The 19,424-nt window shown below is 33.5% G+C and overlaps 1 protein-coding gene across 2 annotated transcripts; it reads right to left on the bottom strand.

The window, feature by feature from the left end:
- Positions 1-1,677: 1,677 nt before the first annotated feature.
- Positions 1,678-11,905, bottom strand: LOC116004534. Of its 2 annotated transcripts, none has more exons than XM_031244625.1 (7): positions 11,384-11,905; positions 7,695-9,980; positions 3,133-5,382; positions 2,937-2,994; positions 2,818-2,867; positions 2,559-2,736; positions 1,678-2,125 (listed from the first exon to the last, which is right to left on the bottom strand). In XM_031244625.1, the coding sequence occupies exons 1-3, from the start codon at positions 11,843-11,845 to the stop codon at positions 3,172-3,174; spliced, it is 4,959 nt and encodes a 1,652-aa protein (XP_031100485.1). In that variant the 5' UTR covers positions 11,846-11,905; the 3' UTR covers positions 1,678-2,125; positions 2,559-2,736; positions 2,818-2,867; positions 2,937-2,994; positions 3,133-3,171. The 2 variants fall into 2 exon arrangements, with proteins under 2 accessions (XP_031100485.1, XP_031100484.1); XM_031244624.1 differs by having other exon boundaries at positions 1,679-2,125; positions 2,652-2,736.
- Positions 11,906-19,424: the final 7,519 nt, after the last annotated feature.

The raw sequence follows: 19,424 nt of genomic DNA, 5'->3' as shown, positions 1-19,424 counted from the left end.
ATATATATATATATATATATATATATATATATATATATATATATATATATATATATATATATATATATACATATATATATACTCCCTCCGTCCCATTTTATGTGTCTGGTTCGGTTAACGAGGCTTGACTGAAGTTATTTTTAATTCAATTTTTCATAATATTAAGTTTAGTATTAATATACAAAATTTATATATTTAGAAACTACACTAAAAGTACTATTAAACACAAAAAATCAAATTTAAAAATAAGTAAAAAATGATAAAGAAAATAAACAAAGAAGAAAGAGTTGGATTGACCAATGAATAGTTAGTATGACAGATAAAATGGGACAGAGGGAGTATATATATATATATATATATATATATATATATATATATATATATATATATATATATATTATTAGGATGGTTGAGGTTTTTCGACCGGCTAGGCCAAAGAGGTGAGAAAACTTCTCTTCGATTCTTGGGTGCTTTCTTCATTAAATATCTTTGGAAAGTCAGTTTGTTTGTTCCAGGCATCTTTTGAATATTTTTGTAATATTTGTATTTTGTTCACTTTACTTGTGGTGGTTGAATATATTAAATACGAGTTACTATTCATTTTAGGTATATGGACCATAATAGAAGTCTTTGGTCTAGAGTTGTTGCATTTGATGATTTTTGGATGTTTTGCTTGTGTAGGAGTAGCCTGGAACTTTGTACTCAAGATTTGTTATAGTGAAACTTTATTGGTGGTGGTCCCATGGTTTTTCTTCGTAGTTTTGGGGTTTTCCACGTAAATTGTATGTCACTTGTGTTGATATTTATTTCGGGCTATTTTGTATTGTCTCGTATTTGTACATCGTGTCAGGTTTGTGATTTTCATTATCATATGAAGTAAGATTTTTTCAAACAAAGTGGTATCAGAGCGCTGGTTGTTGACTTGGTATATTTTTGACATGGTATGTACGAGACCATATATTGCTCAGGCAGTGGGGTTGTTAGCATATCTCTCTCAAATCCAGGGATAGACATTGGGATGCGTACATGAAACATTATTGCCAGGAAATCTACTTCAGACTATCTGATATTACCTGGGGAGCAGTGGTTTGTTCTTCTATCGCTAGTAAATTTATAGGTGCACAAACAAACATAATATTAGGAATGCGAAATGACCAATTCTAAATATTTTTGAAAAATGACAACAATTTGGTTGATTTAGAAATTGCCATTAATTTTATAAATATGGGATAATATTTTGATAAAAAAAATATTATAATTGTCGACAACACAATTGTCTATATAATTGCTCATATTATGATCTGGACCCAAAGTTAGGCACTATAAGTGCTATGAGCCTATGACTATTTAACATATAAATGAGCAATTAAGACATAACTCAACTAGCTAAAATAAATTCTCTTTATAACACGTACACCATTGGATGTTAATCTTGCTGGTTACAAATGAGTGTTGTACGTAAGAAAAATAGGAATGATGAGGTGGTGTTAACACAAAGTCCACTTCCAAGAAAAATTCAAATCATTGCTTCAAATCACTTCCTAATTGCGATAAAAACATTCTAGCATCCTACCTAATCCTAATTCCCTAAGAATTAGGTACACACCATCACAATTAAATAGCTAAGATGAAAAATCAATGGAAGCATTATAAATAAATAATAAATAAATAAATAAATAAAGAGAAGAACAAATTGCAATTAATTGATATGAACAAACTTAACTTCAAGAACAATCTTCGATCTCCAAAGAATTCTTCAATCAATTGTAGTCGGAATACTCCTAGAATCCTTAGATAAATGTGTCAAGTTACTCTAAGAACTCTAGGGAAGACTCTCTCTCTAAAAACTAAAGTACAAGTCTGAATCTGAGTAAAAATCTAGATAACTCTTTATTTAATCTCGCCAATAACTATTTATACTCTACTAAACTGACGCTAGTATTACAGAAGTACGATTGTACTTGGCTTGTAGGCTGACTCCTCTCGTGAATCATGCTCTTGTACTCCGGGCAATATTCCTTTTTGGACGCCACCGTACGTTGGAAGTACCAGCGTACTGCACCCGTATCCATGCCTTTGCCATTCTCGCCCTTTTCTTGCCTCAAATGCCCTTGTAAGTTGTAACCTTGAAAATGCACAATTGCCCAATAGTTAGTCCTCATATGTGTCTTTTACCAAAATATGACAATTAAACTCACAAAGTAACTCAAAATACTCAAACAAGACACTAATAGACACCAAAATACGCCTCAAAACATAGCATCTTTTAACACTTATCAGTGTATATAATTAAATATTTAACATACAAATTTGATAGTGTTGAAAATTTAACTTAGTCTAAATCTCTCTAAACAAATTTGAGAAGTGTTTTCAACACACAATTTTCGTGAGAAGTTTCAAGAACATTGTTTTGGACATTTTTCAAAACCAAAATTTCAAAATAATTAGAGATATGGCTCTTGCTCAAAATTTATTATTTTTTCCCTAAACAAATTTGACTATTGGTGTATATGCATGCAGACACATTTATTAGCCCTTTATGATAAGATGAGTATTACTTTTTTTTTATGGACACTGCCAAGACAACCAGAGAGAACAGCAATTGAGACTTGAGTGCAGAACCAAAATCCCAAATGAAACAATCTCACTACCATATGAAATAGCCCACACATTAGGCTTGGCCCTCTGCCCCGGCATGATTGCCTGCCACTCAATGGTTGGAATCGAACCATATATCTGAACAAATCATAATAAGAAATTTAGAGGAAGGCAAACAGCCAAAGTTGAAATTCCTGGAAAAAAAAAAAGACTAACAACCTCTTGGTGATGATAAGGATTTTTTATATAGCTCAATTTGAATCCCATCCCTGCATCAAGAAAAACTCAATAAAGTGACAACAGCAAATTAAATGCCAATGAAAAACACACCACCTTACCACATGCATCAACTTTGACCCAGAAAGCAACACTACTGGACGATTGAAAATCACACACCTGTAACGAAATTACGTACAACCGAGTAGATATCAGTTGAAAATAATTAATACTTAGAGCAAGGGGTGATCGGTATTATTTTTTATCCTTTTAAATATAAGAAAACATAGGTAATAAGATTTGAGGACATAGACTGACCTCTGGAAGTCTCAGCACGAGAACACGATAGGTTTGAAATCAATTATTGGGAGGATCAATCAAGAGCTTAAACTGATTGTTTCCCAGTTTGTGTTGTTGCATTTGTATCTTGTGAGCCGAATTTGCAGCCCCTTCATTTGTGCCATATAATTCCATCTGCATAAGGGTGGGTACATAAGCAAAGTCGAGTGGGATTTCTCTGAGGTGAGTGCAGTCCTTAAGGACTAGCTTTTCTAACACTGGAAAGCAACTCTTGGAAGTATCCCAGCACTCTAAATCAGTGCTTCCAATGCTCAAGAATCGGAGCTTTTTGAAAACAGTGTCATCCTTGAGTTTCCAAGACTTCCCCGTGAATGCACATTCCTTTAATTTGAGGACCTCCAACTCATCCAGTGCCCCTAGTATACACATGTCCTTCCACTCCAACGGCATGTTTGACAAAGTCAGCTTTCTTAGACTTCGCGGAAACTTGTCGGGCTGAGGAACACTCAGTAGATCACCAGGCCGACGACCATTATTCAGCAGCTTTAGATTGTCGAGCCTACTTAACTTTTGAAGATTTTGGAACAAGGGAATTCCTTCCTTGCTCTCCATAAGCTCAACCATATTCCCACGAATTCCCAACTTTTGAAGATTTGGTGTCTTGCTTAAAATCTCTGCAGTGCAGCTTGAAGGCGAGATGAAAGAAAGTGTTTGTATGCATGTACTTCCAATTCCTGTGTTGCTTGAAGGAAGAGGCAACTGCATACAAGTGTTAGTGCGCACATGCCTTAATTTAGGCAAGCTCCATATATCTGCCTCAACTTCAAGACTATCTTGTGAGGTATTGAACACAAGTGTCTGCATGTTCTCAAAATTATTGAAGTCCTGGGGAAGGCGTTGCATGTCATCAGTAGATACTGCAAGGTACCTTAGATGATAGAGGCGATAGACTTCTTTGGGTAGTGATTTGAGCTTGAGCGATTCAATATCCAGCACCCTAAGAGCAGGAAAGGATTTTGGAATGGTTGCCAACTGCTCATCATATGGTACCCCTTGGGAGCAAAAACATAAGAAAGAGTCCACATGTTTAATAGCTTGTTTTTTTTCTGATTTTAGGAAGTTCAAACCAGAGGATTTGATGCAAAGGTGACGGCAATCAATTTCGTTTACCTTACCTTCATCACTTCCATCCATTTCATGAATGTGATTCTTATTGGCAGCTTCAATTTTGCAGAGCTGATACAACTTGGGATGAATGCGACAAGATTTTATTTGGCCATCCGCTCTTCTTTTCAGCACCTCTACAAAATTCTTGTCAACAAGATTATTTAAATATTTCTCAGCTGTATGCTCACAGTCTAAAGTATATCTATCACCCTTTCTCGGAAAGAACCCTTCAGCTATCCACGACCAAATCAATTTCCAGGCAGTAATCTCATCTTCAGGAAAAGCTGCAAGGTATAGGAAACAATCCTTCAATTGCAAATCCATATCATCAAAAATCAATTGTACGAGTGGGTTGTTCTTTTTATCCAAGGAATCAATAATTTCAACAGGATCTCTAGCTAGCCGTTCCCACTTGGCATCAGATGTCTCATTGCTTGTAAGGACCTTGGCTATCAACTCCACTACAAGTGGTATTCCTTTGCATTTTGTTGATATGTCCCTACCATGAACTTTTAACAACCTAGAACATCTTTCATCACCATCTCCCGGGGTTCCTGGTAAAACCTTCTTCTCTAGTAACTGCAGGGATTCTTCATTCGTCAAAAATTTTAACTGGTGAGGGTTACTGGTAGAATCAACATATAAACCCACTCCATAGTGTGTAGTGGTTATCAAGACTCTACTGCCTCTACTGTTCATAGGGAAAGCAGGTTTCAGAGATTCCCAATCTTGTAGCGTTTGTACATCATCTATTACAATCAAATATTTTTCCCCTTTTAAAAATTCTTCTAGTCTGTGAGCTAATTGCTCCTCTGACATGTCCTTATATTTGTAGGCTTTATCAGTTACCTTCCTTAAAATGTCAAGGAAAACATCCTTGGTAACAGAAGTTTCTGGAATAGGAATCCAAAGGCGAGTGGTGAACTCATATTGAATCCCACTATCACTTAACAACATATTGGCTAAAGTGGTTTTGCCAAGTCCAAACAACCCCACAATTGAGATGATTTCTAAATCCTTAGACCCACCACTGAGACGATACTTTATAGTTTTCACCTCATCACTAAAGCCCACTATGTTGGATTTTTCCACCTTTGCAGCCTTTAAACAATTGCAACAATAATATATAAGACCATGAAACAATGATAATTATAAAAGTCCACTTCTAAATGTAAAGTTTATTATTATTATTATTATTTAGTAGATCTAGTATGAGATTGCCTCATGGATCAACACTTATAAGACAAGTCAAGAAAAGTATTCAATTTATATGCGTTCAATAGTTAAAAATGGCAAAGAAAAAACTAGTTTGATAAAAAAAAAAAAAAAACAAAAAGCAAAACAAAAAAAACAAAACAAAACAAAAAAACTACAAGGGGCTCAACCACAGGTCACATGGAAGACAACAGCTTCAAGTGATTATTAAGTTACATGTTGTACTCAAAAAAAGTTACAGGTTATATATTTATATTTAATATTGTATGAAAACATCTACAATAAATTAGTTTGAGAAGTTTTTGGTACAAAAATAAAATAATGCCTATCACTTTTCTATCAAGAACTAATCTTTTTTAGTGTAATACACATCTCTTTTATATAAAAAAATACTACTGTAATCTAATGTTAGCTAAAAATTTAATACTTTTCAAGAAAAAATTAATACTCCGTGCTTTTCAATAAAAATATAATTATATAATATGTTCTAATGAAAATGTAATAATTTTCAATAGAAAAAATAATATTTTTAGTGAAAATGCGATACTTTTCGATTAAAGACTAATAATTTTTTTTAAAAAATAATGTAATACTTTACATTGAAAATGTACTATTTTTCAATGATAACATAACACTTCCCAATGAATATTTAACACTTTTCAAGAAAAAAAATCAGTGAAAATACAATTTTTTTTAATTGAAGACTAATACTTTTTAATTAAAAGCTAATACTTTTAAAAAATGTAATTCTTTTCAATGAAAGAGTATTAATTTTCATTGGATATGTAATATTTTTGTAGTAAACATATAATACTTTTTAAGAAAAAAAATTGGTAATACTTATAATTTATAAATGATAAAGTAATACTACTTTTCAGTGATCGCGTAATATTTTCTGCAAATATGTAATCCTTGTAAGCATATATGTAATAAATTTCTGGAGAAAGGTAATACTTTTCGTCAAACATGTATTACTTTTTTAAAAAATGTAATACTTTTAGTAAACATGTAATGCATTTTAGAAAAAAACTAATATTTTTCAATAAACATTTAATATTTTTAAAGAAAAATATAATATTTTTCAAGAAAATCGGAGTGATTTTTAATGAAAAATATAATACTCTGTAGCGGACATGTAATACTTTACAAAGAAAAAATTAATAATTTCAAGAAAAAGTAACATTTTTAAGTAAACTTGTAATATTTATTGTTAACATGTAATCTTTTTTTCAAGAAAATGTAATACTTATTTTTTATTAAAAATGTAATATTTTTCAACAGAAGTGTAATACTCTTTACTAAAAAACTACCACTTTTCAGCAAGCCAGGTAATATTTTTTAAAAAATCAATACTTTTTAGTGAACATGTAATACCTTTTTTAGGAAACAATATATATTTTTAGGAAAAAAAAATTATTTTTCAATAAACATGTAATATTTTTCAATGAAAATGTAATACATTTTAGTGAAATTGTAATACATTTCAAGGAAAAAGAAATACTTTTTCAAAGGAAATGTAATACTTTTAGTAAAATATAATTTTTATTTTTAGCAAACATGTACAAGTAATAGTTTTCTCGAAAAAAGTTCTTTCGGCTAATATATAATACTTTTCAGTAATCACGTAATGCTTTTTAAGGAAAGTATACTTTTAATGGGATACAATTATCACAAAATACAAACCTTAGTATTTTTTTTTTTAATCAAATTTAAAAAGTTCGAATATATTCGCCTCAAAGTTTAAAGGTTTGGATTTTTTTGGCCAATAAATCTTCTAAATATATATACAGTACATATTATTCAGTAATTTTAGCTCTACTAATTTTATTAGTAAATTAAAATTTTAAATGTGACAACATAAATGTTATAAAGTTTATAAACTAAGTATATAGTATATCACTTTAATTTGTAAATAAATTATATATACCTTATAAAATAAACTTTATATAATTTAGTAGCTCATATAGTTTATATGAAGTAATTAAATAATGTTTGCAAACATAATATTATTAATTCAACTCTATAAAATGCTATAAATATAAACTATATTAATGTCTGCAAATTAAATTAAAATTTGTTAATTAAATTAAGTATATAGAAATATAGCAGCAAGTATTAGTAGCATTGTAGATTTGTAAAATCTTGTCTTAAATTTCTAAATAGCTGAATTATGATAGGGGAAGATAGACGACACTCACTGCTGTTTCTGATGGAAGAGAGGTGATGAAGAGCTCAAATCCCTTGGTTCTGACATTGTTCTTGCCTTGTTCATGAACCTTCCTTGCAGAATCAACTGCCCTATTACCCACACGAAACAGTTCCATCACCTCAAGGCTGTAGACATCAGCAAAAGCATCTGGGATTGTTTCTAGTGCGGTGCAATTCCTGAGGACCAGACGTTCTAAAGTGGGAAAGCTATTCTTTGCAGCTTTCCAGGTTACCAAGTTGGCCCTCTCAATGCGCAAATACCGAAGTTGTTTGAAAATAACATCATTGTTTAGATCCCACTCTTCCCCCTTGAAAGAATTTTCTTCCAACTTGAGCACCTCAAGCATGTCCAGTGATCCCAATACACTCATATCTTTCCAACCAAACAATGTATTAGATAAGGTCAATTTTCTTAGCTTGAGTGGAAACTTGGCCTGCTGGGCCTTTAACTCTTTGTTGGACCGGCCATAGAGTTTCAAGTTTTCGAGGCAATCTAGCATTTGAAGATTTTTTAACAAAGAAATTCCTTGTTTTTCCTCAAAAAGCTCATCTAGATTCCCACTAATATTCAATTTTTGGAGCTTGGGGGTCATGCTGATGATCTCTTTCCTGCAACTTGTTGGTGATAAGGTACAAAGTGTACGGATGTTGGTGCCTTCCGAGCTGCTTTTGCTTTTTTTGGGAGAGGGTAATTGAATAGAGGTGTTGGTGTGGACATGCCTTAGCCTTTCCATGTTCCATATGCCTCCCTGGATTTCTAGTTTATCTTTTGTGGTTCTGAATACAAGAGTCTCCAAGTCACGAAGCTTTTTGAATTGCTTGGGCAAGAGATCAATGTCAACTGTCATAGCTAGATACCTCAGAAGCTTCAGGTCATAGAGCTCATCAGGCACCGACTTCAACTTGAGGGATTCAATATCTAACACCCTAAGATTTGGAAAGGTGTTTGGTATCGCCAACGAAGTGGAAATGTGTTCGGTCTCACCCTTTTGTACGGATGGTTCAAATTGAATCTCACCCTTTTGTATGGAAGATAACAACAAAGTACAGACACGCTCACCAGATGGACATGTTCCCCTCTTTTTGTCGTAGCAACCGAAGAACGAATAAGATGGATTACTTTCTGCATCAAATATGTTCTTCATAGGGGAGTAGAAACAAAGGCGACGATATGAAATAACAGCATTTGCATCTAATCTTTGTCCCTCATCCATTATGTGGAACAGATTTTTCTTTGCTGCCTCACTTTTGCAGAACTCATGCAATGAGTCATGGATGCGGCAAGTTTTGATTTGACCATCCACTCTCCTTTTCATCACCATCACAAGATTCATATTGACGAGATCATTCAAATATTTCTGAGCTTCAACTTCCACCTCTAAAGGGTATCCCCACTCATCTATTGTTGGAATGAATTCTTCAACAATCCACAAACGAATCAACTTCCAAACAGCAATCTCATACCCCATAGGAAATGTTGCAAAATATAGGAAGCAATTTTTTAACCTCTCATGAGGCAAATCTTCATAACTCAACATTACTACCTGATGGTAGCTTTGGCCTTCCCGATTCATTTCTAGAAAAGGATTTTTAGCAACTCGTTCCCAATCAGCAATTGTTCTATGTTTACATAAGATGCCAGCTATCACTCTTATAGCTAGTGGTAGTCCATTGCACCTTTTTGCTATCGTTTTCCCATGTTCTTCAAATAGCTTAGTATCGCACTCCTCTTCACCAAAAACATTCTTTTTCAGCAGCAACCAACTGTCATGTTCGCTTAACTCTGTTAAATAATGAGGTTTCCATTCAGAATCAACCACATGGTCATATCGAGTGGTCACTAGGACTCTACTTCCATTCATATTTTTGGGAAGTGCTTCTTTTAAAGATTCCCAAACATTTCTTTCCCAAACATCATCCAATACAATAAAGTACTTTAGATCAGTTAAAAGTCTCCTTATTTCATCTTTCAACCGATCTATCAATGTGGAGCTATAGTCATTCGTATGGTTCTTAATTTGATGTATGATATCAATTAATTTTTGTTTGCTATCAAAGCGTTGTGAAACATGGACCCAAATGCGATGGAATGAATTGTTTAGAACATCTTGACCTTCAAAAACCTTTGTGGCAAATGTAGTTTTTCCGCTCCCAGCCCTCCCCACAATTGGGATAACAATAAAATCATTGGACGCTTCAATATTAATGCGATCCTTTATGGTGATCAAATCATCATCAAAGCCAAGTACCTTATCTTTCTCCACCACTGGCCGAGTCTGAACAATTCAAGAAAAAGAAATCATGATAATATATAATTACCTCTGAGAAGGTGATTTCAAATCATGAAAAACTATAATCTAATTCACTGCAAATCATTATTATAATTCTTACTCTCCAAGATTCAAATAATCTAAGCCCAAGGACCTGGGCTGGTCTTGTGCCGGGCCTGGGCCTGGGCCTAGGTTAGCACTGATCAGGACCAGCCCAGGATAATTTGGATCGGTCCTGTGCAGGGCCTACGCCGGACTGGTCCCGGGCCCGGGCCCAGGCCTCTTGTTGGCCGGTTACAGGCTAGGCCCAAAATGTTTTTATTTATTTTTATATAAAATATTTATAAATTGTTTTTTTTGTTTGAAATGAAATTTAAACTATTGACCTCATGATTAACAACGAAAATTCTTACCCCTTAAACTACTTCAACCTTTTGATATATTAATATATATATATATATATAGAGGGAAGGGTTCAGGTGCGGGGAAGGGCCTTAAGCATTACAATGACGCACCTTAACTACACAAACCACGCACCTAAGGTTTTAAAATGGTGCACTTTAAGTTTCAAACAACTCACGCACCGTAAGAAGAAAAACATGCACCTTAAGCTTTAGGTTCACCCACCTTAAGTTTCACCACTGACGCACCTTAAGAAGAAAAACACGCACCTTAAGCTTTAGGTTCACCACTTTAAGTTTCACCACTGACGCACCTTAAACACACAAATCACGCACCGTAAGAAAGAAAACTACGCAACTTAAGAAGAACAACTCACGGACACTTTTTCAAAGTTAATATTTTAACCATTAATCTCAAAATAAAAAATTAATATGATTTTCTACAAAATTAAAAATTTATAAGACTTTAATAACATTTGAACTTGTACTATTAAATTTTTTTATAAAACTTATAATATTATTTGATAACTTATAAATATTATAAAGTGTATTATAATTTATAAAGTCCATGCTAGATTTTGGCCTGGCCTAAACCCAAGCTTGGGCCGTGCCAGAGCCGGTTAGGGACCTGGGCTGTGCCCGGGTCTAGGTCAATTTTGAGCTTTTTTTATATTATTATAGGACTTGAACCGGCCCTCTATAAGTCAGTTCAGGTTTGGACTAAGCCCGGGCCAGACCCGGTGAAACCCATGCCCGCTTTTTTCCAGGCCGGTTCAAAAGCAAGTCTAAAGTGCAACACCTCAATTATAAGTCTAAAGTACAACACTCCAACTACTAGACCATTGTCCTGGGACAGTGTCAGATAAAGTTATCAAGATTTTTCATCAAAACCTTTTGCAGAGTGTAAATTTGAAAGACATGTATATATCTCGAGAATTTTAATATATCACATATTGTTATAAAAATATTAAAATAAAAAACAAAAATAGGAATAGGTTTTTGTGGTACCTGCTCGAAATGGGATGGGCTATTGTTTGGGTACTTCATGACGAATAGAAGGTCTTTCTCGTGGTTTTGAAAAATCGCATTGACCTTAGTCCTAATCGTCTGGATCTCACTCGCAGAGGCATTCACCTTTCCTAAATGTGGAACTTTATCCAAACATTTTGTGAAGGTCTTCTCTTCGTGGTTTTTCTTCTCAGCTAAGTACTTGTCCACCGCATCCTGTGCTTCATCCACCACAGCTCGGAACTTTTTCACTATTACTTTCATAACTTGGAGTTCTTTGGCCCTGGGGATCTTGGAAGCATCCACCAGCCTCGCGTTAAATGTTTCGATATCGGAAGTCAGATCAATTATCTCCGATTCTATACCAACAACCAGGTTGAAATTTTTTGCTACAAATTGGACAAGCTCGCTTACTGCCTTCGATGCAACATCATCTACCACTTTGTCCAAGCCTATTGTCATTGCGCTCTCTCTCTCTCTCTCTAGAAATGGGAAATGCAAAGCAGTGATAATTAATTTGAGGCCAGGGGTGCGAATTCCTAAGGATATAAAGTGGAGTGGGGGAGGGGGTGGGAGAGGGGCGGAGGGGGGAATTGTGCATTCTATGGTTCTACGGAGTATCTTTTAAAAAAGAGTTAATTTCAACCATGGTCCTCGACTATTTTGATTTTCTAAAATTAGTCTTTGATTTTTGATTTGGATAATTTAAGTCTTTTGATTTTTAAATTCTTTTTAATGTTGATCCTTTCATTAAATTTTGATTAAGTTGAGGTCAAATGAAGGAGTAAAATTATTCGTTCACCTGTATAGTTTATTATTATTCGTATTTCTCATGTCTTATATGTTATATATGAATATAATCTCAGTCGAAGAGACTTCGATTGAAACTTCGACTGAGATTATATTCATATATATAGCGTATAAGACAGGAGAAATACGAGTAATAATAGACTAAACAGGTGAACGGACCATTTTACCCCTTCATTTGACCTCAACTTAACCAAAATTTGACGAAAGGACAAACATTGGAAAGAATTTGAAAGTCAAGGGACCTAAATTGTCCAAATTAAAAGTCGGAGACTAATTTTAAAAAATCAACATAGTCTGAGAACCATTGCTGAAATTAACTCTTTTAAGAACAAGACAAGATTGCCCCTGCCATTATATAGGCTCACGGGCTAGGATTTATACAACCCTAACCCGCCCCACGCAGGTTTGCAAGCCTGCAAGCTTTTGGTTTTGCTTTTTTTTTTTTTTTTTTTTTTTTTGTAATTATAGTGTGTACACGTAGGTACACATGAATATAAATATGATTTTTTATATAAAAAATAGCGGGTATAATTTTCTATCAAAATTCTTATTTATTCAAATTCTAAAATAAAAGCTATGTGTAATTTTTTACTCCTACGATTATTTTGCCTAATGAGCTTATAAATAAAATATTTTAAACTCCTTGTTCCAATTGATTATTACAAAATATTTATATAATTATTTATGGTTTCAAAAGCCTTATTTAAAGGATAAATTATTTACCAATAATTTTATTTCAAAAGTCTATCTCGGCCAAACCCGCAGGCCACAAGAGCCAGCGGGAATAGCCCGCGTGAGAGAGCAGGGCCACCCGCAAGCGTTAGAGGCTCGCGGGTGTGGTCTTGCGAGGTGTGCAGGTTGCGAATGACAGGGCTGGGAGCCATGCCACTCCAAGACCCCGGCCCTACGAGGTCTTGGCGGTAGGCTTCGACGCCTTACTGCCAATCTCGCGAGGGATGAGGGGCTCATTGGCTTTGGGGCATACCTCCTTGTCTATTGGGTCCGACCACCTCGCGCTTGTGAGCCTGTTGAACCGTGGAGGTCCGGGTGTTTGATCTATTAGTTGCTTTTGATGAGATAAATTATTGATTAAATATGATATTCCTATTCGGTATGTTATTATGTGATCAAGCACGATATTTCCTTGTGGAATGATATTATGGGATTAAGCATGATATTCTCATGTGATGTTATTCTATGATTAAGCTATGTGTTCAAGTATGATATTTCCATGAGAAATGATATCATATGTAAGCTATGTAACTAAGCTTGATACTCTTATTTGAAATAAATCTATGAAATGAATAATGTGAATGAGCATGATATTCCTACTTGGAATGCAATTATGAATTAATTATGTGATTAAAGTATGATCTTCCTAGTTGATAGGAAATTATGAGACAAGCTATGAGCTTAAGCATGAAATTCCTATTTATTGAAGGAATCGATTATGAAATGATTTATGATGCTCTTATTTGCAAATAGGACCATGAGTTGAAGTATGGGTATTTTAAAAATGAAAGTGAACGTTATGCATTCCTTCTTTGACATCAAAATGTCATGTTAGAAGTATGATGAGTATAATCATCTATGTGATTGTTGCTTGTGCGTCTATTTGCATTCTCATGCCTATATCCATATTTACCCAACCTACTTATATTTGCATAAAAGACTATATATGTTCTTATCATGAAAACTTATGAGAATTAATACATGTGTATTGTATATATATTTCCACATTAAAACCCTTTTTTAAATCTATATCTATATACTAGTTTGGTTTCATGTGCATATAAGATCATATAAGTCTCTTGTTCTCCATTCTTGGATCATTTATGAAGTAATATCTTTAAAGATTATATTACCAATCTTTTAAGAAAAGGATCTAAGAAAATCTATATTTTTGGAGGACTCGACTGGACTGTAGTCATTTCGGCAGAAATGATATGATGTGATAATATGATGAAATTATGAGATGAAATCCAGTAGAAAAATCCTGGATTATGTAGAAAAGTGTTTTGGTTGAAAAATCTTAAGCTTACTTTAGGGCCTGAGCTATTACTCGTTGGACTTGGAATCCCAGTTAGGGGGTGTGCACACTTAAGGTAGCAGTCCTAATTCCACATGTGATTTATGAGTTATGATGAGTTATAGGGGAGCAGATCTTCGGGACTCGGTCCTCGTTGAGGTCATACACACATGGTGGTGACCTCACATCTCTTCACGTATGAGAATGATGAAAGTATTTGATGAAAGGTTTCCTCCAGTATTATTATAAAGAAATAATTATTTTCTCATGATGAGATTATTGATCCCAAGTATTGAGAAAGTATACTTATATTTTTTGCTATGATCCACTTCTCACTCTTGATGATGAGTGTGATACTTCTGCATTATGATATGAGTAAACCATTTCCTTACCTTGCAAGTACAAAAGAATTCTTCATGATATTATAGTTATTTATGTCACTTAAACTCCATTTATTCAAGCATTGAAACGTTTTCTAAATACATTCATAAGCATGTGAATATATGAACTATGTGACCCTTTTGCGTAACCGAATGTGCTATGTATGCAACCTCTTCAATGAGCATGTCATTTAGTATCATGTACCTATAATTAAACCAGTATGTTACCTTACGATTATTTTTTAATGTGCATCTATTCTATATGATGCCTAGCATTGTATATCCATGATCCTACATGTTATCTTTTGAGGATTATGAATGTTAATTTTGATGATTTAGCCTTGTAGCTATCTACAGCGGTAGCATCCCCTTATGATATGAGCTTTACCAATTTAATGATAGTAGCTAGTTGGTTATAATCCTTTAATCATGCCTTAAGCTTTAATGCATTTAGCCTAGGCTCATATGTGAATTTGGAGGTTTACCGTTAAACATTCTATTTTTCATATCATAATGTCATGTTGGAAGTATGATGAATAAAATAATTTATGAAATTATTGTTTGTGCATTTCTTGCAACCTCAAGCATATGTCTATGTTTACCAAACCATCTTATGCTTGCATAAAAGGTTATTTTCTTATCTTGAAAGTTTATGATAATAAGTACATGCGTGTGTGTACTAGTCTTTTCAAGTCATTAAATTTATCTTTACTCAAGCATTAAACCCTTTTCCATATATATTCATAAGCATGTGATCGAACATGAACTACGTGACTTATCTTGTAACTGAATAAATCAATTAACGCAATCAACCATCAACTACTAGCAAAACTAAATAATTATCAACCGTTTGCCAAACGCCCTTAAAATGAAAAGAAGCATAGAGCTCAACTCGTTAAACAAAATAAAATTATTTAGCTCTATAATGCGCACACAAAGGATGTTAACCTTCTAAGTTATAAATTAGTGTTGTACGAAAGAGAAACGAGAATATTAAGGGGAAATGTCATGGGGTATAAACCTATATTAGTAGCTCAAGATTTCTCTTGGTTTTACGCTCGAGGTCTTAGCATTGATTTTGATAAAACATAATTTCCCTTGGTTTTACCAACCTGCTTTTTTTTTATTACTACTGTCACTAAGGTTCGAACCCACTCCCATCATCCATGTCACAATGTAGTATCTGTTCATAGCTACTTTCTCAACATACTGAAGCACAAAGAGTCAACAGTTCCCTCCACTGAGGTTCGAACCCACTCCCCTATTATCCATGTGAGAGTGTAAACCGGGACACCGGGTGCCACTAGATCACAAGGTCTTTGGTTTAAAATTCTTAAAATAATAGAGAAATGAAAATCACAATATATATAGCATTAAGTTACAAAAACGTTGATGGCGGATGGGCTAGCTAAACTTGTGCTTTTTGGGAAGTCTAACTGGGTTGAATTTGCTAAGCTCCCTCAGGATGTAGGGCAAATTATTGTGTGGACCATAGTCCACATAGTTATGTGGATCATAAATATAATATATTAAAAGTACATTAATTTTTTGTGTACTGAATTTACATTATTTGATAATATATATAAAAATTATGTATACAAATAATGTGTTTTTAGTATATTAAAAATATACATTCACACAAATGTGTAAACCATGGTCAATGGAACAATGATTGGAATGTAGAAATCGGGTGATTTTTGACCAATTATGTGCTTGTACGCAGCGTGTTGTTTTGCTCGACACTTAATCGCTGCCTTTGTTTTGTTTGGGTTCCCCGTCCCGTTTTCTAAAAAAAAAAAAAAAAAAAAGAAAAAAGTTACAAAAACATTTATATGGCTTCAACCAGTTGAGTAGAATGTGGCACAATCAATTGAGTGATTTCCAGCTCACACTTCAACAATAAATTGAGTGATTTCCAGCTCACACTTCACTATCAACTTTTTTTTTTTTTTGAAAGAACTTCACTATCAACTTTAATGCTTTTTTCGCAAAAAAAAAAAAAAAAAAAAAAAAAAAAAAAAAAACTTTAATGCTTTTGAATACAATGTCACGTGGTCGAGATTGGGCACCTAAGTGGCTGGATAACGAGCTCATCTGATAAGAATATATAAAAAAAACTCATGTTTAAAAAAAAAAATTTAGTAAACAAATAAACAAAAAAAAAAACTCATGTTAAATAAACAATTTTGATAAATAATAAAATTATCATTTTAATTGGATAGATTATTGATGGAACTAATCGACACATGTCCCAGGATATGTAATTATTTGGATCAATAAGCTTGTATAAAATAATATAATCGGTAAAATTAATAATCGATAAGAATTATAGTGATATGAAAAATTGTAATTTATGCCCCTCCATAATATGTTAATTATCAATGTCACCCCTGAATTATTAGTAGTGTAAATGTTGTCCTTCAATTTTCAGAACGATACATATATTGCCCCTCCCAAGTGTAAATGTTGCCCCTCAATTTTCAAAACAATACATATAGTGCTCTTCCCGTACGGTACGGAAGGGGCAATATATGTACCGTTTTGAAAATTGAGGGGCAACATTTACACCACTAATAATTCAGGGGTGACATTGATAATTGACATATTATGGAGGGGCATAAATTACAATTTTCCCTATAGTGTTATTGAGTGGATTAAGGCTTGAATATTACATTATTACAAGATAATTGTAAGAATATCACATGTTAAGTGATATTTTGTAAGGGAATAAGACACCTTCCGGTAATAATTGGACAATGCCTATTTATAAAGGGAATTTGAACAGTTAGAATACGTGACTTACTCTGAACGCCAAACAGAGTACTCATATAACAGTTAGAACTAACCTTTAATGGATTGACAAAGTTAAACTAATCTGTAGAATTAATAATGGTTGTTGATTCATGTTCCTAGAGCTTCGTTTCTCCGGTTACTGGCTGAGTTATTTGCAATCTTGTTTTCTTGGTTTTTAATTGCTTATTTCTTTTATTGTTTTTATACACAACATTTGGTTTAGTTTTCACTATTGATATTGCACTTATTTTGAGCACTTTAATTATTAAGTCAATTATTTTTAAGTCTGGTCTTTAAATTGCATTGTATCAATTCCCTGTGGGTTCGACCCTTGCTTTTGCACACTATTATTACAGTGATTCGTGCACTTGCGAGGACAATTTATTAAATTGTCCATCAGAACTGTAACTAATTTTAGCTAAAATACATAGTAACAACATGACTAAGTCAAGATCCACACTATTAGGCTACAAAAATGTGCTAGATCCGACCGTTATTCGAACCCCGAAGATGGGCTTCGTGGTGCCCAAACACCGCCCGGGGGCCGGCCACAAAGGCCAGACCCCGATGCTCGGGTGATGGGACTCAGGTGCCGGTTGCTGGATATCCACCCTGATGGGCAGGCACAATCATCCAAGTAATGCCATCCGGGTTCCTTGCCCGTCTTGGACCCATATCCTCCATTTTTGGTCCGGGTCATCTACCTTCGATCGCTCAAGTCATCTTCATGGGCTCCCAACTCTGGACTCTCGAATCCCAAATCTCCATTCTTTGGCCGATTCCCATATCTCCATTTTTAAATAAAAATTTAATATAAAGAGTATTGTCTCATTTAATTAGACTTAATTATTAATGGCAAAATTTAATGATAAACATAGTCAAGTTTTTAAAATTGATAAATTTAATAGCAATGCTAAATGCCCTATATAAGCCACTTTATAGTAATCACTTTATGATGTGTTATAACTTTATTAGATAGTTTAAAAAAAATATGTATTTACATAAAATTATTAATTAACTCATAGTAAGGGTATTTTTATCTCTTCATAATTTTCTTTTATTATTTTTATGATTTCATCCAGTTTAATTAGTTTAGAACTTTACTAAAAAATCGGTTGAAAAATATGGTTATTAAAAATTAAAAGTTACCGCCAAAGACCTTTTGGTCTAGTGGCACCCGGTGTCCTGATTAACACTTCCACATGGATGATAGGAGTGGGTTATTGACTCTTTGTGCTTCAGTACTTTGAGAAAGTACTCAAAAAAAAAAAGTGCTAAACCAATTAAAAGACAAAAATATCTTTACTCTTTATTATTATTATGGTACCATGTTTGTTTTGGTCCACTTTACTACTTTAGCTTTCAATTATTGAGAGTTACGTTGTAATACTCAATATAGTCATCGACTATAGCGGTTTACTCAATTTAGTTTTAAATAACTTTTGGGCTCAATTTAGTCATCGATTTTGATGGGTTTAGACAATTTAGTCATTTATTAAAAATTTTGTTATTTGACTGTTAGAAATATGATCCTAATAGTAATTTTTCATCCTTCGTCCTATTTGGGATGATTCCTTTTTATTCCTTTCATTAAGATCCACGCACAAATACAAATCTCCGTACCAAAATCAACTTCAACCATAAATAAATAAATATTTGGGTACGGAGATTTACATTTCTACGTGGATCTAAATAAGGAGAAGAAGATGGAATCATTCCAAATGATATGAAGGATGAGAAATTACCATTATGACCTTATTACTAACCATCTATTAACAGAACTTTTAATAAAAGACTAAATTATATAAAACTATCAAACTCAAAAACTAAATTGAACACAAAAAGTCATTTAAAACTAAATTAAGTAAAATCAGTATATTCTGGAATTAGGGTATTAACTCCAATTATTGAGAATACCAATAATTTTGCACCATCATGATGAGCGCATCACTATTCACTACTGGCCACCTAAAATAAGAAATAAAGTGAATCATTTTGAAGTCTAACAATCCCACTGTTTGAGCTTCCA

Source organism: Ipomoea triloba, chromosome 14 (assembly GCF_003576645.1).
Source record: "Ipomoea triloba cultivar NCNSP0323 chromosome 14, ASM357664v1".
In the NCBI taxonomy this organism is placed as follows: domain Eukaryota; kingdom Viridiplantae; phylum Streptophyta; class Magnoliopsida; order Solanales; family Convolvulaceae; genus Ipomoea; species Ipomoea triloba.
Note: the sequence above shows the minus strand (reverse complement) of the source record. Positions and strands in the feature narration are given on the sequence as shown.